The sequence below is a fragment of the Parus major genome, chromosome Z (genome assembly GCF_001522545.3).
Source record: "Parus major isolate Abel chromosome Z, Parus_major1.1, whole genome shotgun sequence".
NCBI lineage: Eukaryota > Metazoa > Chordata > Aves > Passeriformes > Paridae > Parus > Parus major.
In genome coordinates this window covers 69443382-69464918 of record NC_031799.1, presented here as the reverse complement: position 1 = coordinate 69464918, position 21537 = coordinate 69443382, and the positions used below count along the sequence as shown (strand labels likewise).

The 21537-nt window shown below is 39.8% G+C and overlaps 1 protein-coding gene across 1 annotated transcript in view; it reads right to left on the bottom strand.

The window, feature by feature from the left end:
- Positions 1-8575: 8575 nt before the first annotated feature.
- Positions 8576-21537, bottom strand: part of PCSK1 (proprotein convertase subtilisin/kexin type 1) — a 28407-nt gene continuing 15445 nt past the window's right edge. Inside the window, exons 8-14 of the mRNA XM_015615264.1 lie at positions 20254-20466; positions 19063-19163; positions 17857-18090; positions 16539-16696; positions 14932-15065; positions 13118-13279; positions 8576-11635 (exon numbers count right to left, since the gene is read on the bottom strand). Of these exons, the coding sequence (XP_015470750.1) occupies positions 11273-11635; positions 13118-13279; positions 14932-15065; positions 16539-16696; positions 17857-18090; positions 19063-19163; positions 20254-20466 (1365 nt within the window). The 3' untranslated portion in view covers positions 8576-11272. The remainder of the gene's footprint in view (positions 11636-13117; positions 13280-14931; positions 15066-16538; positions 16697-17856; positions 18091-19062; positions 19164-20253; positions 20467-21537) is intronic.

Here is a 21537-nt window from a genome sequence, read left to right as displayed (position 1 = left end):
AGGTGCCTCCCAGGGCTGGGCAGAGGGGCAGGATCACTCCCTGACCTGCTGGCAATGCCCTTCCAAGTGCACTCCAGGGTCCCATTGGCCTCCTTGTCCCCAGGACACTCTGCTCAGGGACAGCTCTTTGTCCCCCAGGCCCTCGAGGTCCTTCTCTGCAGAGCTGTTTGCCAGCAGATCACCCTGGCCTGTGCTGGTGCTTGGGGTTATTCCTGCCCAGGTACAGGACCCTACATTTCCTTTGTTGAATTTCAGCGTGTTCCTAACATCCTTGGTTAGAATTAATTCCAGATGCACCTTGGTTTTCCTTGTCTCATTTCTACTTACTCTGACAACCTCTTTATGTTTATTCCAAGTGGCCTGACCCTGCTTTCATCTTCTGTGTATTTCCTGCTTACTCTTGCATAATGACAGGAGTTCCTTGTTCATCCATGCAAATCTCTTGCACCCTTTTCACTCTTCTTTTTGCTTCATTCTGATCCAACTCTGCCCTGCTCAGACTGTCACACAAATCCTGTCTGCCAGCTGTTTCTGCAGCCAGCTTCATCTTGTTCCAGGAGTGTTTATCAGGATAGTGCCAGAGTTTTGTCTAGCAGAGAAAAGCAGTGCTGGGAATTCATGTATTACCTGAAGCCAAAAAAATCATAAATAACATTTTAATCTGGCTGAGGGGCTTCCGGGCAACCCAATTTGTCAGCAGCAGTACTGAGAGTGTGCCAAGCATTACCCCAGATCAGAAGGCTTTTGGACAGCAGTCACACAGATGGCACAACAAGCTATTAAACATGAGATATATATGAAGATGTCTCAGCCTTCCCCTCTTCAGGGCAAACAAAAATGCAATCCTGCCCCACCTGTATTATTTTTCTGGTTAGCTGAACTGCTGGTGCTCATCTAACAGGAGTTTTTTACAATGTATTAATGACAAAAGGCAGTGTAAAAATAACATTGCCCCATCCCAGGATGAACATGGTCACCTCACAAACAAGGACACAGACAAAGCACAGGTATTTAACACATTCTTTACCTCTGTCTTCAACATGTATGTTGGACCACAGGTGTCTCAGTGCCCTGAGCTGGAAGATCACAGCTGCACGAATATTTAACTCCCAGCTGACTCTTATGTGGGATCTGCTGCTCCAACAGGATTGCTACAGAGCTGAGGAGCCTGATGGGATCTGTCTGAGAATCCTCAGCTGCTGATGTCATCCAAAAGCCTACCTCAATTTTGAGCAGTAAGCAAGTGAAGAGGTCCCAGCTATCTGGAAGCAGGTTAGCATTGTCCTGATTTTCAAGAAGGGCAAGAAGGAAGACCCCAGAAACATCAGGCCTGTCAGTTTCATTTCACTGACTGGTAAAATCATGGAAAAGATTATCTGGAAAGTATTGAAAAACAGCTGAGGAACATCACAGTCATCAGTTACAGCCAGCAGAGCTTTATGAGGGGAAAGTCCTGCTTGCCAAACCTGATTTCCTTTAACAACAAAAATCCTTGTGGATCAAGGGAAGACAGCTGATGTAATCTTTTTGGATTTCAGCAAAGCTTTCCCAGGATCCTTCTGGACAAAATGTCTGTCCCACAGGTGGACAAACACATCATATGATAAGAGAGCAGCTGGTTCATGGGTTGAGAAGAAAGAGGTGTAGAGAATCAGGTGACATCAGGCTGGTGACCTTTCATTAGTGGGGTTTTGCAGGGCTCCATCTTAAGGTGGTTTCTCTTCAACATCTTCACAGATGACTTGAATGCAGACCTGGAAGGAGCACTAAGAAAGTCTGACAACAGCATTAAGCTGGGAGGAGCTGTTGACTGCCTCAGAAGAGAGGCCCTGCAGAGAGACCTTGACAGGGCTGGACAATTACCACTGGTATGAAGTTCAACAAGGGAAAGTGCCAGATTCTCCATCTGGGATGGTCCTGGGGGTCCTGGTCAATGGCCAGCTGGACATGAGCCAGCAGTGTCCTGGAGCAAGGAGGGACATCCCTGTCCTGGGGCACCAGGGCCGGCCCAGACAGGGAGGGATTGTCCCGCTCTGCTCTGGGCTGGAGCGGCCTCACCTGGAATGGTGCATGCAGTTCTGGGCATGACAGAATAAAAATGACATTAAACTGTCAGAGATGTGCAAAGGAGGGCCATGAGGATGGAGAAGGGCCTGGAGGTGAAGCCCTGTAAAGAGTGGCTGAAGGCACTTAGTCTGTTCAGCCGGAGAAGAGGGAACTGAGAGGAGACATCACTGGGGCTTCAACATCTTTGCAAGGGGCAGTGGAGGGGCAGGTACCAATCTACTCCTCTCTGACACCAGTGACAGGACTCCAGGAAATGGCCTGAACTTGAGCTGGGAGAAGTTTAGGTTGGATATCAGTAAAGATCTTCTCCCAGAGGATGTTTCACTGTTACCGCTGAAGATCAATAGATCACGCGGACACAGGTTGAGGTATGGTGCAGAAAGAGCAGAGTTTATTTTTCTTCCCAGGATTTATAGGCTTCTTACCATGGCCAGGGATTGGATGGTCAGGATAACACTTTCTCACTGCACTGGCCATGAGAGATGTCCATCAGAAGACGTGTAACAGAAAGAATGTACACATATCTATGTTTACAGTTACTGTCCTGGGAAAGTCTTTAGAAAACCATGTCAGCAAGCTCAGAAGCTGAGCTTTCAGGGCGACATTTCACCACTGAAACAGACTCCTCAGGGCAGTGGTCATGGCACCAAGACTGACAGAAGCATTTGGACAACACTCTCAGGTACGTGGTGTGACTCTTGGGGTGTCCTGCATGGGACCAGGACATGGACTCAGTGGTCCTGATGGAGCCCTTCCAACTAAGCATGATTCTGTGATTCTGTGATCCAGGCCACCTGTGGGCTGGAAAAAGTTAAAAACCATGACAGCTACTGGAACAGGAGGGCTCTGCCACTCTGGTCTCCATTTGCTGTCTACGAAAAAGTGCAAAGCATTGTCATTGAAGGAAAATTAATGCTACTCAAGAGAGCAGTTAGTGATGCTTACCTTTGTTCATTTTCCACTGATTTATGTAGAGATATATCCATGCTTGTTTGTGTATATTGTTGGTAATTCTAGAGCACAATGACCACTACCTTCAGGCTGAGTAGTTCTGTTTCAAATCTAACAGCTTTTGGCCATTTTACAGCTTTCTGGCCCTGAGGATATTTTTTTTTTTCAGGTTAGCTACTGTCTGGGGTCTGCTTTGGAACCTACAAGAGAACCATCATATTCCCACATGTTATGGGACCTGCAAACCTTGCAAACAATATGTAGATCCAACTGATGGCAATGAGAATTAAATGCATGAGATACTGTTTTGTTATTAAATTCACTCCACCAAAAATGCCCTTCACTGAGGGTGAAGGCAAAGAGGGTTGAGGGCTGCCTCCATGAAGAAATATCCTTGTTGTTTTTAAATGTCTAAACCCCTGGTGGTTGTTAATCTTTTTTCATAATTTAGTTATTACTGAGGGACAGCAGTACTGCCTGATGAAAACAAAATGCCTAAGCTGATGAGCTCCACTTGTGACTCAGGAAAGGAGGAGATGATGGGGCAGGGTGATCTAGACATCAGGTGCATTGCTACGTGCAATGCAGTAAATCAAATCTCTTCCTCTTCCACTCTTACTCCCACACACAGAGAAACTAATTGTATGACTCCACACACTGCAGATGCAAACACAAGATATTTGGAATCTGAGCCTTGACTTTGAGCTAACAGAAGATGATAACATTCAACTAGGTCAGTGCCTAATCACAGTTGGAAATCCAGGCATGGATATTTTGTTCTAGGGAGGTGCAGTATAGCCTGGGTTGTAAAATATATCTGAAGGGGTTTTGCTTCTCAGATGCCACTGAAAGGTGAGGAAAGTTGGGGCCCTCCTTCCCTCTGCTTCCTTTTAAAAGTTTCTGTGAAGACAGACCCTTCCATCAGCAAGAATTATATGTGGTGGTCATGCTTCTGAGAGGTATCTGTAGGGTTTTTGAACAGTCCAACAAGCTGAGCTGAGGAAATTACCATTAGCTTTTCTGAGAAAAGTAAATTCTGATCATCTCTAAAGGTAAGTACATGTTGATGACTATTCTCAAAAATGGATAATGGCTTAGGCTTTCAGCTAGTATAAAATTACAGGGGTGAATTCAAAGAACCAAGCTCATTAACACAAACTGCAGAGCTGATGAACCTTGAATAGCTGAAAATGCTGGGCTTTGGATTTTATAATTAGACTTCTGATAGGAAAGAGAGACATGAGAGATTAAGAAAGCAATTAATCCTGTCACATAACAAACCATATCTGACTCATCAGCATGAGCAGCAGAAAGATCTCTAAAATTTGTCCTTTGAAGCCAGGGTACTGTAATAGAGCTGTTTGAATAAAGAGAATGGAAAAGCACAAAATGTACAAAATGCATTCCTTCTTGCCTGGCTCTGTTTCCAAACTGCCATCTCTTTCTTTTCAACTGCTGTGGAATAACACCCAAGTCAAATAATTTTCATCTGTTTTCATTTCTCGGGTAAGCGAGTGCATTCAGAGTGAGCACTACAGAATTACTCAAAATTCATAACAAAGCATCTATCTTCTGACTGTTCTTCGATCTTGATGCATCTGTACAGCCCCCTAATATGAAAACAAATAAATTGTTGTAATACACTACACATGGTCTAGCTTCTTATAAATGAAGAGCGTTCTCTGAGCTTCCAAAGAAGAGTAAGGTCACACAGGTGTGAAATACATGAACATCTGAAATGTTTATTAAGGACACTAAGTTATCCTGTGTGGAAATAAGGTCTCCAAATATATGGTGCTTGTCAGGGGCTCTGCAAGTATGGTTTCCCTAAAGACAAAAACAAAGAAGATTTTGCATGTATTTCCCAGAGGAAAGGTGATTCACTATGCCAGGTTGAAACCCAGTACACTGCAATGTAAGCAGCCCATAAGACTTGGTGGCACAGTGTATGGAAATCCAGACATGACTCACACACTCAACATAGGATTGCAAGGAGATATGTGCAATAATTGAGCAGAACTTTAGCATCGTATCTCCCATGTTCTGTGCAGAAGTACCACGCAGGAGCAATCCCTTCTGATTCAGCCAAGTGCTCAGGGAGGTACTTCGTCCCATATGTGCACTTAAACAGGACAGGAGAGTGATTTAAGCAAGTAAATAAGTTTAAGTGTAGGTTTAAAGGTTTTACATCATGTGCAGCCTGGGCTTAAATGACTTGCTAAAGCAAAGAATGTCTTTTTTATTCTGAATTGATTTTTCTCAAGCCTGGGGGGTTGAGGAAAGAGAACAATCCCATTGCAGAAGACAATCTTGGACAAGAATGGGACATCCCTGTAAATTTTCTGTAACCATCAGTGTGCTGGAGTGCTCCATTTTCTGAGCACAGGGGCAAGATCTTCAGTCCAGCTTTACCAAAGGTGGGCTTAGCATGGCTCAACTCCATCCTGGGATCGAGAAGGGGGAAGAGATGAGGGTAACATTAACACTGCCTAACTCTAGACACACAAATTCAGTGCCTGAATGAAGAGTGTGATTCACAATTACTATGTATACCTGGAGACAGGAAGTCTCCTCCTTACTGTGACTCAGAATGACCTCTGGATCTATAGATGCTTTAAAGCAGATTATGTCTATTAATTTTAAAGTAAATATAAATTAATATTCAAGATATAAATATCCCAAAATAAATAATATTCAAATAGAAATGTTCAAAATATTAGTAAATACTCATTCATATATATTATTAATACTTCTTCCTAAAAAGCTTCAAATCCAATGCTCAAAGTCAAGAAGGAATTTTGACTGCAATATTTTTGCTAGAGACTCAAGATCCAGCATTTTCAGAGGCCAATACACACTTGTCAATTGTCTTACAAAGCCAGCAATATTTAACTGTCTAAACTGTTCAAAGCCCCCTACAGAGTTATGGCTATTTTTTGCATTACAAGAGTAGAGTTATTTTTCCCTTAGTAGAACTGTAGAAATACAGAATTCTTTGGGAAATTCTTTCAGCCACAGTTGCTAAAGGGATTACCGAACAAACAAATCTCTCTTCCTTTTCTGTCCCACTCCAAAACATGCACTATCAATACTACTATGGTATGGAAAATCCAAGCTGAAATTTAGCTTTAAGCTCTGTTTTACGAAATTATTGCTGCAGCTTCTTCTTTCTTGCTGTTCCTGCATTCTAGCTTCAAAGAGACTTTACATGGAGTTATACATGGACTTGTTACATGTGCACATGTGTGTATTTTTCTACATAAGAATGTAAGTAATGAAATTCATTCAGACAGCCTGATGCCTGAAACTCATGGATGAAGCAGTGTTTTTAATAACTCCTGGTATTTTCAGAAAAGTTTCATTCAAGGTTGGTGCACTACTCTGAAGTGAGGTAATGGAAATACAGTGTGAAAGATGAGAAACTCATAGCTGAGAGTTCTTTCAAAGTCCTCAGTTTTTAATATGTCTCTCATGAACAGTGAATTAGGATGGAAGTAGCTGAGCTCCCTTTTGAACTGTATGATTGAACTTCATCTTGACATCCTGGATGTTCATGGTGTTATGCACCCCACCAATGTTATTCTGAATAGGGGAATTAATTCTCTGAGTCTAATGAGGCTGGCATATGGCTCTCCTCTTTGTCCAGCCTTTGTGGATCTGTTTCACATGAGCCCTCCCTGCAGCAGCACACGCAGAGCTGCATGTCCCTGGTCCTAAGTGCATTTCCTTATCAGAATATATGGCACTGCATTATGCTGCCTGTTTATTGTTTGAAACACTAACTGATAATGTGGCCATAGTCAAACAAAATGCTACATGCAACAGCAATCAATTAATTTGTTATAGAGAAAGAATATGACATCAGAAAGAAAGAGATATATGCTTGCTATGATTGGAGGCAGTCAAATAGCTGAAACGATATAACCATTAAGATATATTTTCCTGATAACCACCCACTTTCATATATTATAAATTTATTTTTCTCTGGTGTCTTAGTGGAACTTGGAACATATTAGATCTATTTTTTTTCCAGTAGGCATTTAGTGCATTGCTGGAAGCAAAATTTTCCCATTCTTTCTGGTTACGTTATTCTCACAAATAGCAGTAGCAGAAGTGATATTTTTAATGGGTACTTGTGTAATTAAATAGAAGAGTGTTCACAGAAATTAGCTTTATTAGAGCCAAGTGGGGTTGGAGTTTGAATCTTCTCAGTCTGCAGTTAGAAATATCAGATAGCCAATTGATTCCAAGCAAAATACACATTTCTAGAGTTTTCCTTTTCTAAAACACTGTTGTGAATGGAATGGCTCCTAAAAGCTTTGAAAATGGACTTCCTGAAAGGAAATACTTGATCAAACAGAAAGGGTTTAGGCTGTGTTATATATTAACTATTTTTTTCCCCCCCGTTATTTTTCATTTATAATTATTTTCAAAGCTGAACTAACTCAGATGCCAACTTTCCTTAGATTTGTGATGTTTGGAAAACTGCAGTGGCATACACTGGCTTAATGTTGCAGAAGGAGACCCTTGGACAGTGCAGTCCCTCTTGCTGTTCTTATGCACGAGGAGTTAACTGTGACTATCACCTCCAGGAGTGATCTGTGCACAAAAAACAAGGAACAATCAGGTGTTTCCCCCTCCCTTGAATGTGCTCTTTTAACAAACAGACCACGTCCTCGTTTAATCTATGACACTGAGATAATGCAATAATAAATACTAGAGCTAGCACTTTATTTGCAAGGCCCCCCCTTTTCTCTCTTAAAATAGCCTTCTGTTCACTGAAAATGCTTATGTTTCTTTTCAGAGTGAAGAGGAGAGGGAGAGGTAAGAAAGAGGATGCTCATCTGAAAACTAACAAGGTTGGAGTTACAAGATGTGACTGACCAGAAACTCTGCTTGGATAACTCAAAGCTGGTGAAGGTAGAAAGTTCAAATGCAGCATTTCAAAACCCAGTCAACTTGTGAGAAAAAAATACTGTTTAGCGTGGAAGTTTGTTCTAATTTAGGCTTAGATTTCTCTCTTTTCTAAATGTTACTTCAGAAACCCATTTTCTGTGCACATTTACTGTAAGTATTTCTCCCAAGGGAAACTATCCCTTGAAATCACAGCAAAAGTGTTTTATTTATCCTTAGGGCATTTGACAAAGCAAATTTTGTAATTGAGAGGTAGTTGGTTACACTATTTACAGTGCATAGGGGTTTAAGGGCTTGTTTCTCTGCTGGCCTGAAACGTGAGTAGTGGCAGAGGGAACAACAAATGTTTCAACGGTTTTCATGCAAGGAAGTGAAGACCCACGTGTTTACCTTGACCCCCTGACTCTTTTTGCTGCATTATTTCATTTTAGTGTTTCTGACACACACATCTGTGTACTAAATAGGCAGAATATTTTTAACTGTCTGAATTACAGACAGTGCTGCTGTCACTGATGTCCTTTCTTGGCTGCAGCTCTGAGGAGGAAACGAGTGTTACTGATGAAGAGATTCCTTGAAAGCCCTCATTTTCAATACATTTCACTTTTTTTTCCACCCAACCCCTAGTTATTTCCCCAAGCCATTATTTTTCATTTTAAACTCAATTTCCTGTTCCTTTTGAGTCAATACCTTGACTTTTTCTTTCTGTTTTCTTTACAAATGTTAAGACCACACACTGAGCTCTGCTAACACATTGTATTATGCTACTAGTAGACAAATTTTAACATCACATCACATACATGTTGCAGTTGCTGTTGTAACATGCCTTTTAAAAAATACGTTTATTGGATGAAATTGTCTCTTTCTCAAGAAAAAATCTGGTTCTTCAATATAATTTATTATGCCTTTTAAAATTCTGTCTGTTCAATAAAATCTTTGCTATATTATAAATACCTGTAACGAAAATATAATTTGAAATTCTGAGAGAAAACTTTTTTTTTTTTACTTTTACATTTTTCACAAAATCCACACAGGCACCAAGGAAAGACTAACAATAAAAATAATTTACTCCTGTACAAGCTGATCTGGGTTGGAAACATTCAAAACAGAGATTTTAAACTTTTCCTCTGTTGAAACTTTGGCTACAGCATAGGAACTGATCTTAAAACAAAGGAGGGTCTTTTGTTTCCCACCCTTTTAACCTGGAAATTTCTTTCAAGGCCTAATGGAGTGTTGTTAGTACTTTCCTCACTGTAATATACCTGAATGAGGACTGGCTGAATTTGTTGTTATCTGAGGGAACCAGCCTCTAAGCTTCGTTGCACAGGACTAAAAGTGGCCCTTACCTCACCAGATGAGTCTATTCTGAAAATTAAACATTAGTGAAAATAAGTGCTCTCATTCTGTAATAGCAGCAATTAGAAATTTTCATGGTTTGCTTGTTCATTAGTTATGCATTGCCAGAAAGCTTTTGCTTGAAAAGGACAGCAAGGGGAAAGCTTTCTGATATGGACCACTTGCAGGGATATTTTTTTTTTAATGACTTCTCTTCCTAAGCAATTTTATTAGTAGAGAGGGAGCAATTCAATACAGGAGACATTCAATAGTGGAATAGCCTTCAACTGTTGACTAGAAGAATATTAAAGAATCCTTAAAACTGTCAAAAAGGCAGACTAAGCCCAGGATAGGCATAAAGCCACCACAAAGAATGTTTTTCTGAGTCTTACATTTGGTAAGATAATATTCAAGGTTGTCTTTAGTCCTTTTTTTCCACAGAAGACTTAATAAGTTGCAGTAAATAGGTTTACCTTTGAATTACAGAATTTAGTGTTAAGTTTGAAACTTTTATTTGAACTGATGGATTATGAGCAAAATGTAAAATTCCTGTCTTAGAGATACTTGCATAATTTTAAGGAATAGACAGTGAAGAAGAATCCAATCAAATATTTCTAGAGAGTCTGCAAAACACATTTCAATAGTAGACAAGAGGAAGTAAAAAGCAGTCAGAACTTTTTTGGGTTTTCTTTAGCATTTCAATGACATAACTATCCCCTGGGAATCTTCATTTCCTTGTTCTAGATCCCCTACCTTTTCTGAGCATCCAACATGGCTTTTTTTTTTTTTTTAAATTAGTCAAAGCAAAATAATACATAAGTTTTACTCTCTTTAAAGAGGTATGTGCATAAAACTGCTAATGTTAGGGAGCTGCTCACCCTAGTTGCTTTCTGACAGCCACCTCTGCCTCAACCCATGCTCACCCTTCTCAAGGTATTTTGTTTTTTGTTTTTTTAATATCAGATAATTTTGCCTTATCTTCCTAGATGTTTTGGGAATTTTACAGTCTGTGGATGGACTTTTCTGCAGCAGCTACCCCTTCTATCCCACTCAGCCTGACTACTTGCAGATCTCAGGAATCTGAGAATCTCAGAAAGGCAGATCACTACTTTGAGGACCTAACTCAGGCTCCACAGGTAGGAGGTTGGAGCTCAAAGCTCATATAATTGACACAAATAGATTTAGTACTCCATCAGGTGATTCATAACCAATTAAAAAGAAAGCCAAGTGCTCTGAAGTGAGACTCTGTCCTCATTAAACACATACAGCCTAGAAAGACCAGGCTCATAATTCAGGCACTTCAGCTGGGTAAGTTCCAGGCAGCTGGAGAGAATGCCATCCCATGGTCTGGGATGCCTCACTGGGGGCTCTTTTTTATCAGGGTGTGTTTCTGTCTGTAGTCTAAATTGTGAATAACTTCATCAGTGTTCACTGATGCCCCAGTCCAAACCCAGCCTCCCAGATGTTCCTTTACAGGAGAACAGAAGGGCAAGGGAGCATTGTTTGGAGAAGGAACAAAACACCTATGACAGAGGCAATACTGGCTGCAAGTATTAAATCAGAATAAATGACAAATATAACAAAGACTGCAATATTCATGACAAATCCATGGATGAGAATATATCCCCATAGCTTTGGCAGTTTGGTTCAAAACTGCTTGGTAATTCAGGTTTTGAATCCTACTGCATGCTTAAGTGAAGAGGGTGGAAGAATAAGTAATGTGAAAATTGTTTAAAATAGAGTATTAGGGTTTTCAGGGGAGTCCTATTGCATTTCATGCCTGAGGGGGCAAATCTATACTGCAGAAAGGTTTTGAAAAAAGATAATACTAAAAAGTGTAATTTTCCTGCCTTATCCCCTCACACCCGTTTTTTTCTCTTCCTTGATATTTGTATTAAATATGAAGCAATCAAAGCAGCAATCACACAACTAGAGCATACACAGACTTTGGAAAAAAAACTACAGGTGGGGAGAACGAATATTTCCAACTCAGTGCCATACCCTACTGTTAATTTCCTTCATTTATGATATCAACCAATGCTTGCAGCAGTCTATCATCTCTATGCTTGTAAGGTTTGGCATTGTAAAAAAGATCAACGTAGTCACTGTACAGACTTTCTTCTGAGCCTCTCAACTGGGAGGGCTTGTTCAATTTTTTGAGGGCTTGATAGAAGTGTTCGAATGGAATGTTTGACTTCTCGCTTGCAGTCTTCCTTGGCAGTTGCTTCTGATCCATCTGTCTGCTAAAAGCACTTTGCAGTAAATGCAGCATGGCCTCTGATGGGATTTTATCTTCTGCTTTGTTACTGCTGCTGCTGGTGTCTTCTGTGGCTTTGGGTTTTTCACTCAGGCTCTCCAGTGTGGTATGGTCCTAGAACACAGGTTAGCATGAGAAAAGGTCAGGTGTCAAAGAAAGACTGACTAGATTAAGGTTTGCTCTGGTTGGTTATCTCCATCTATATGTGGGCAAACGTTACTTTTCCATTCAGGAGCTACTTGGGCATGTAGAAAACAAACAGACCATTATCAACCAAAGCAAACAATTGAATGGACTATACCATAAAAAATATCAAATCCCCCCATATCAGCAGTAATAAATTCAGATTCCACATTGGCAGGATACAACACGACATTTTATACCAGTATTTGTCCCAGACTTAAAAGATATTTCTGGCTGTGCCACAGGACACAGCACTCTAAATGAAGGAAACATATATGCAGTGATGATGTCAGCTCTGATTGTGCCTTGTACTCTTAGGAAAAGGATGTTTCTATGCAACCTTCTCTGTAGACAATTTCACCTGAGAAAAAGACAGTGAAGTAAGGCTAATTGGTTGTCGTTGCACATATCTAGGAGACCTTGGAAGACCAATACCAAATAAAGGTTCACAGAGCAGTTGGTGAGAGGCTTGATCTTGTTTCAACACTAATATATTCCTGCAGAGTTTCCTCATTCAGCTTAGAACTGTATTTCTAACTGAGCACTCATTTTATCTTCATGTAATTTCTACCATGTCTGCCCATTTTCTCCTACAGCATCTGCAAATCCACATTTGCTTTCTTCCAGTTTATTTCCTTGCCTGTGGCTGCCAGACCTGGTGACATTTATGTAATGGATTTAAAGACCACTATCACACCCACCTTTCATAACCTGTCTGAGGAAGGTTAAACTATCTGCGCTCTATTGCTGTCCTAATTACTTAATGGGGAGAAAATTTGATGTGATGGGATTATTTTCTGAAGCTGTTGATGTAATCAAGCACTATGAAAATGTCCATTACTACCATCCTGTGCATCCTGAAACCCAGGGTCACTCTGCCCTGCTATATTTTTAGAGCACTGTTATCTGTGGGGTAAACAGGGGGTGCTAATGGATCTGGCAGGAACAGATCCACTGAGCCAAACTTCTGAATCAGTGACTTCTGAATCTGACTTTTGTCAAGCCCTTTGTTCCTGAAACTCCTTCCAAACTCACTGGAAGCACTCCAGTAGCCAAAGTTCCTCTAGAATGTGACACTTGTTCTCAGTAGAATTACATAAATTTTGTGTGTCTGTCAGAGGTGTCTTCCTCCCTCCTTCCACCACTCAATTGCATTAGCCATAGAGTTCCATGGTTTAGGAGAAATTTCCTGTTATCATCCTAAACCCCTTACATTTTGAAATTTGAAAACGGACACTAATAAATTTATCAGTTGACATGGGAAAAATTTCAATATACACTCAAAACCAGTCAGGGGTTAGAGGAAATGAATACAAAATTAATATGTGTCTTCTTACTAGGCCAAAAAAAAAACCCCAAACATTTCCTTATAAACTGAAAAACATGTAAGGAATAAATGCAATATAACTCTACCTCTACAAGATCCGTCATCTTCTCCACTCCTCTTCTGTCGTTCTGCACAGCATTGTAGGATGTATACACACGTGGCTGCTTCATGTGTTCAGGCTGGGTAGCGGTGCCGTGCAAAATCAATTTCCAGCTTACAATCCTTCCCTCATTTTGTATTCGTCTGGACTGAAAAACAAGCGTGGCATCAGAATAGGTTCTCAGGACATAAAGGATCAAAATAGACACTTGAATGCAGAGTACACAGAAGCGACCAAATCAAATTATCCGGCTTTCAATACCTACCTATAGAGTATGATTCATAAGCACAAAGCCCCCAGATGCAGTGGAGACGGAGTATATTAGAATGTGGGGTTTAACACAATAGCTTAACCACTCAAAATATTCACATTTTGATGTAACAGAATTATTAATTCATCTTGTAATCATAAATGGAATTTTGTCATTTGAAACAAAATGCTAGAAGTTACTGATGTAGTATCTTGTATTATTAGAACTTGTTCACTAGGCCATTCCTTGGTAGTTTCCTTATAAAAGATACCATTGGAAATGATAAGGTGAAATATTATTCTTTTCTATTATTTGGTGTACAAAAGCAATCTGAAATATAGGGTGTGGAAGTAAACAGCAGATGTTTATTTATAAGTTTTGGTGGCAGTATTTCAGAAGCAGAAAGTGGAGGAGATAAGTACAAAAAACAGAAAAACCTGTAAGGTGAAGAAAGAGTGTATTATGCCTTGAGGGCAAAAATCTTGCTTTTTTTGTAAGTTTCAGGAAGCTCTCACTTGAAAGGAGAGTTAATTTACAAACAAAATGCTCTTTTAAGCTTTGTTCCACAAAAAATGCATTCAAAGATCAGGATATCTGTAACCATGGGGTTATCTATCAGCCTGCAGCATTAACACTACACTGGTGATAGTAATGTCTATTCCTGGTGCCTTGTCCATCTGCTCAGCTCTTGGCAATGCCCTCATGTTTACAATTTGAGGCCAATAGGGGCTGAAGGCTCAGTGTCTAACAGGAAGCTTTCAGTTTTTGGCAAGATCTGACCCCTAAGGACAAGCTTATTAACAGACAACTTCAATGAGATGAGTGAGCTTGATCACTCTCTCTTTGAAGGGAATTATTTTTCACTTGCCTACCAAGCAGCTTAATTCTGGTGTCTTGCAGTTGTAATCCATATTCCCACGTGGCTTTAGTAAACTGATTTATTTCATATCTGTAGGCAACTTGGCTTTAATCCTTAAATATTGTATCTTGTTATATATTTATAACTTGTTACATAATCCTTAAATCCTATACCTTGTTCAACACTAGATACTCTCAGAAAGAAATTAGGGAAATGTATTCATCAGAATAGGTCACTGAGATCCCCAAAAAAATCATTAATTCAAAAGGTTTTCAGTTAATGAAAACTGTGCACATGGACCAGAAGAAGACTAGATCCATGCTGTGTTCTTTTCTGCAGAAAAGAATTTACAGTTAACCATACATTAATTTGTTTTCATATTTCAACCCAAGAATCGCAGAAAACTTTATGAAATGATTAATTTTGATGACGTGTGTCTGAAAAACACAAGCATGAAATTTTTTTGACAAGTACCTGTCAGTGAAATGAGAATGGCACTTTGCATTTAGGTAAAGAACAAGGAAGTCTGACCCTACTTTTTTTCTTTAATCTTTAACCCAGCTGGATATCTTAAATAACCCCTCATTTAGCTGGCTTAATGAGCGTTACCCAACGTGCTTTGTAGTAATGAGTGATCATTTCATCTGTGTTAGCTCCCCAACACAGCTAGTTAGCATGCAGGCATACTCACCATATCAGTAATACTTAAAACCCAGGTGCCTGCTGGATTTTCCCCCCAAGTGTGGACAGACATGAAGTCCCAGTTCTTGAAGCCATTGGGAGATTTGTCTCTCTCTCTCTCAGCCAGTAAGACAGTGCTGGTCCCTGTGTGGGTGCAAGATCAACACTGATTGTCCATGCACTGCCTGTTCCTACTTTTCATATTTGTCAGCTTGCACAGTGCCTAGAGCAGAGGTGACCTGGAAAATACACTCTTCAGCAGTGGCTCCTTTAGCAGTGGCTCTTGTAATTATTTTTACAGCAGTGCTTAGGAGTGCATGAGCTGTCAGGTCACACCAAGAAGGTACATCTTGTTCAGTGTTCTATCTCTGGCACAAAAGGTAGTGAATGCACATAAAAGAAGCATAAGGAGAAGATGTCAGGCACAGCCAGTCTTTCCCACCGATGAGCTGTTCAAGAAACTTCTGAAATGGAAGTTTTGATGGTAAACCAGCTCATGCAGAACCCACAGTTTTATCATGATTTCATCACTGGTTTGGGGTTGGGGTTTGGGGTTTTTTGGGGTTTTTGGATGAGTATTGTTACAGCCTGGTCCTCCAACAGGGTGAAAAAAGCATTTGCATTGCTATTATTACAAAAATGCTGCAGCTCACAAAGCATTTCTGCATCAAAAGAGGTTCTACTGCACAGGAGGAAATTTGTTTGGCTTGTTTATATATAAGGAAAAAAGCAAGGGAGCAACTTTTACATTATGAGGAGCAGTGAAGCCCCAAGGAGCCTTGTCACAATTTATGAATATATTTAAAGGTAACAACATAAATATAGAAAAGGAATGACAAACATTTGCTACTAATGTTTTGCAGGAAAGTAGAAGAGTAACAAGAAACAAGGGAAAAACAATTTCATCATGAAAGCAAAATGATAGTGCAGTAGAGGCAGCAGTACTTAATGATTGCTACCTAGAAACAGAAAAATTAGATAAGCCTGATATTTAAATTCATATATGAAAGCTTGTCTTTTTTTTTTTTCATTTTAATGCCAGTTGATCTAACAGACTTTACTCTTAGTTGTTTATAATATTTTTTTTTCTTTTTCCTTTTTGTTTTTATTTTTTTTGTCTTATTGTGTTGTTTCAAGGCATTGTCCAGACAGCTTGCCATATTCTAGCTCATTTAGTACATTTGTACTAAAGTGCAAAAACACTATTTTTTTTAAATACACCAATGGGGAGATGCGTGAAATGAAACCTAAGGAATCAGATATCCTCAGTTTTCCATTAGTCTGCTAAATCACAGGAAGTCTGATAAGAATTATTGATCTATAATTCGTTGTCTGCCAGGAGACCTGAGGTTTCATAGGTCCAGCTCCCTCTGTGAAAACATTCTGTGCCCTTATTTTCTGAAGTATGATTTTCAAATCTCCTTTCACAGAAATAACCCAGAACCAGGGGGAGGTTGAAGAGGGGTCTCTAGAGCACTCTGGATGATTTATCCTCAGTGGATTTGTCCAATGATATATTTAGCTCTCTTTAACCACTGAAAACCAAATTTTTTTTTCATTAAAGTAAATGCTGCACACCACAGCATCACAAACAAAATGTCCCTTTTTGTCCCATACCTGATGGAGAAACCAGAGTGACATGAAGATCACCTCTACGGGAATATTCAATCGTTGCCTCGAGCTGCACGTGCTCCAGAGATGCAATGGAGTTCTCTTGACCCTCGCAGGCTTTTGTGGGAATTTCAATGATGACTTCTTCATTTGCTCTTAATAATCTGTCAAAAATGAGGTAGTTCTTTAATTACCCACAGGAATTTTTGATTTTGGGCCATGAAGTGTAAATGACACATTTAACAGCCATTTCAGAATGATGAGAAAGGAGGAGTCAGTGCCAGCTCAACAAATAAAGGCAATATCTAAGTGTTCATGCTCTGCACAGAAAGACACTCTGCATAGCTTTCTCTGCACAGTTCCCATTACTTCCAAACAGAATGGGTATCCAAATCTCCACATAAATAATTCTAAACTCAGGATCATGGGATCTTTGTTCTCATCATATAACACACAGGACTGCAATGAAAATACCTAATGAGCAAATGTGGCATACATTAGTAATGGGTCAACATTCCTTGAAAAGGACATAGTCCATAAAAACAATTTGATGGTAATATAGCTTAAATAATAAGATTACCAAGCAGTGACTCTCCAAAGCACTGCAATATATTTCTGCAGACAGATCTTTGTTGCATTGATATGGTATAATTTCAGCCTTTGAAATAGATCTTTTTTTCTCGATAAAAAAACCATGAGAACATGTGGAGACAGAAAGAGTCTAGATATCCTTATTGATTAACCAGCTCAGTGACTAATGATAATTAATCTGTCTGTTCAGGCTCATTGTGCTGTTGGCACGTGGCTGATAAGACTTTTCAGTGAGCTTTTGAGACACTTGTGTTTCATAAGAGAAATGCTACAGACATGACTAAAGCTCAATATATCACCTTGATTTCAGCATATACAAACCTGTCACATGAGAAGAATTGCTTAGACCCATTACAGACGTTTTATTTTTTAAGTCTTTGTAAGACGTCAGTATCTTTTTATCTGTCTTCTAATAGTTGTCTAAAAATTCACAGCCTTACTGATTTAGCTCAGCTTCACAGTATCATCTTTTCATACATTGTCTGCACAAGCAGAAATAATAGTCTTAGTCTTTGTTAAGACTTCCTTCTAGTAATTTCCATCAGTCTTACAATAAAAAAAAACAAACCAAGAAGCAAATGCTGCTTGTCTGCTTCTGGGGAATAGAGTCTGGCAAATCTAAATGAATAAAAATAAGTCCCTTATTCTCATTCAGAGTAATCTGTGAAGAATATGACCCTTCAGGCTTTATTACAACAGACACCAGCTTGGTAACTGGATGCAAAATCCTTACCTGGGCTCAAAGCTCTTGTCTTTGACAATACACTCTCTCTTTTCTGGTACACTTTTCCATCTCTTGGGATCAGCTAAATCCACCAAGGCATTGGCGTTGAGTAGCCCAAACCCAAATCGACTGTTGACCATCAGTCCTGCTCCATTTTTTTTCCATCCTGGATTTCCAGCCAGTGGATCATATTCTGAGGTCCACACTACCAAGTGCTGCATATCCCTCCACGTTAGATCTGGGCTGTTTGGAAAATGTTCCTGGTTAAATGTTGCAGGGCTATCTATCATTTTTCTATCAATTGTTAGACTGAAACAGAGCATGCTTTGAGTGTATATGGCATCCCACTGTTTTATAACACACAGCCTGTTGCACTTGTCCTTGGCAGACAAGACTTCTGTATCCATGAAGAACAGGTGTCCAGCAAGAGTAGAGCCCAATCCTCTGAAACAATTCAGGCATTTAAAGTTAGCTAGTGATACTAGAATTTCCCATCCATCTTTTTAGGACCTGGATTTTGAAAACTGGGTATTTGGTTCCATCTGTGACTCACTCTACCCTTTAAAATATCTAAGTGCCTTGGCTCATGTCACCAAAGGTGTGTTCAGTGGAAAATGGAGCTGAATCTACACCATACAAGTGTTGAACTATGCACTACTGTCTAAAGTGTTTTCTGTGAAAAAAGTCACTGTCCTTCCCTTTCTTAGCTTCCCCAAGGTCTAAACTCTGACTGCCTGCCCTACAGGATCCAAATCTGGCTGCTTCCTACCTGCTCTGACAGACAAGCTTCAGCACCTTCCCTTTTATGCCTCATCACTGGCAGAAATTCTTTTCTAAATTGGCTGAGGCTTAGTTTGGGGTTGTGCAGCCTATTGTTAGGCAGGACCTATTAGGGTCCTGCAGCCTATTGTCTTCAAATCATTCTCCTGAATCCATGTACACCCTCACTTTTAGATGCATCTGACCAGAAATCAGTAAATGCTGTTGCCAATACACAAAATTCCTGTCATCATGATTTACTCACATCGGTTCTGCTTTGCTAGGAAAGTGTTGGGGCAAATAGCTGCTTATTTTTAGCCATCAGCCTGACCAAGTCTGACTGACAAAAAGTGGTGCTGCATTGTGAGGTGGTGCCTCTTAAAACAGGCATTTTGGGGAAGGTGGTGGGGGTGGATGAGAGAGAGAAGTTTCAAAGGTGATGCTGTGACAACTTACTTGGCTTCCAGCGCCAGAGCAAAAATTCCTGCTGCCAGGGGTGCAGATGCAGAGGTCCCCGTGTGAGTTTCTGTACATTCATTGTGAAGATCAACACTTGTCTGACAGAAAATAAGACAAAAACAAACAAACAAACTCATAAATAAACAGTTGTACATAGTCATATCCATACTCACAAACGTAACTATGCGTCCCTTACTTGATGAGTATTAATACACTCCTCACCAGCAAAAAAAGTGATGAGTGTTTAAATCTCTTCATATTTCAATCCACTCCTTTTGCTTCAACTATAATTTTAGTATCAAAACGTTTCGTGTTGGAACAAAATATTCCCACACTGAATATCTTATTTTAGTCTAAGGTTTCACAATAAGTGTTTCAGGCTTACTGGTGAATCATGAAAACAGATCATTGTGTTGGGCCTAGAACATTCAAAATTACTGCTTACTAGGAAATTACTCATAGGATTAGTATTGGTGTTCTGCTCCATCTTCAGCAGAACTATAATTTTCAATGAATAAACACGAAACTCATCAGCCCATGTATCTCGACTATAAAGAGAAGCCACTTAATAAGGACTGATCTCCAGGCTAACTTGGAATGACACTGTTTTAATCCCCATCAGTGAAGTGTATTGTAAAATTAGCATCTACCAGGGCTGGAGAGAAATTACAGGTGTTTCAGCATTATTGTGCCACAGCAATTTTCTTCAGCACAATTAAGAAAAGAACACTGGCTGGTCTGTCTGCTTGCTGAGGGGTTGGAGGCGTTGTTCTTGTCTCTGTCTTAAAAAAGGTAATGGCAAGGTATGGCAGAGGCCCCAACATCATAGGTTTTCTTTTTACTCTGAATCTCTCTTCATTTGCCCTTTGTGAAGAATAGTACCATATCAAACCGTGCAGGGACCACTTTCATACACAAACAGTGCTCACAAACCGCAGACAAATTCAGGATGCTTATTTAACTGCATTGACACAACGATTTTGTTTAACCATTGCTTTAAGGTAGAAGAATACAGGAATACAATCACTTTTTGGATTACCAATCCCTTAAAGTTTCCAGTCAAAAGCACGAAACACATAACACGTAACATAAAACAGGCACTCAAAGCCAAGCATTTAAAAGGTTCCATTTATTATTTGCATATATCATACCTTTCTATTTATTCTGAAACTGGTAAAAGCAACTTACAATTCTTTGGTCAGTATAATCCCCGCTGCTGTACGCTGTGGCCAGAGTTGAAGAGCACTTCTCTGCATACCAGGGAGAAAGCCCTTGCTGAGAAGCACTGCTAATGGAGATGGTGTAGATGCTGTCAGTGTAACCATCACAGTCACAGTTGTCACCCTGACGACCTCCGTTCCCTGAAGCCCACACGAAAATGGAGCCTTTTCCGTTTCGGCCCTAAGGAAAAAAATAAAAAAGGAAATGAATGGTTAAAAAAGAGATTTCAGATCTCACGATGTATCCTTAACAACTCCTTTCCCCAAAAAGCCTAAATGAGCAAACATAGAAGAGGAGCAATTTCCATAAGCACTGTAGAAGACAGAGACAGAATAAATCATCTGTTTTCAATATGCCACTGCTCACCCTACAGCACAACTCTTAATCTCACTGGCCGAGGTTTAGTGTTCCAGATACAAAAGCTTTCCTTGGGTTTTCAGGTTAAAAACAGAGTCTGTATTGTCAGTGTCCAGTAGTAATTTTTTTCCACATGCTGCTGTTTGATACTCACCATTTCTAGAAAAAATGCCTTTAAAAAAAAAAAAAGGGGCAAATTTAGTGGGGTTTATTTAATTTTCCTTTCCTGTACTCAAGGAGGTATGTGTTAGGAGTATGAACAAGGGACACACTGAATACCCTTCCTTCCCTCACAGATCCGTGGGTCAGCATCACCAGCCTCCAGGCATAACCATGTAAAATATCACAGCTATCACAGCAGAAACATGTATTTCTATCCAGTCTTAACCTCTACTAGTTCTTCAGAGGAAAGAAATACGTTTCGTGTGACAAGCAAAATTTCATGTGTTGTTCATTATTAATATCTTTGCACATATATGTTCATTATTAATATATGCACATTTAATATTCCTCAGCAGTTGGAATGCAATTTTTTTTTTTCTCATTCCACTTAGGTGAGGTTTGAAGTTATTTATGCAAATGCTAAGATATTTTCACTTAAAACATTAAAAAATTAAAAGCAAAGAGAAATAAGATGTACCCTGTGATGCGAGTTCTAAATTTGAAAAGAAAAGCCACATCAACTGCGGAAAGTTATATAGTGTATTTGAGAACAAAGGCTGCAGTCCAGAAAAGCACTGGTGTACCCCAACATATGCTCTGATTTCACTTAGAGTGATGAAAACAATTCCTTGGTTCTTCAGGTTAAACCTCTGCTTCACCAGAGCAGCAGTGGAAGATCCAGGGATCAGAGCTGTTGTCAATCCCAACACTGGCTGACTTTAAGCAGAATGG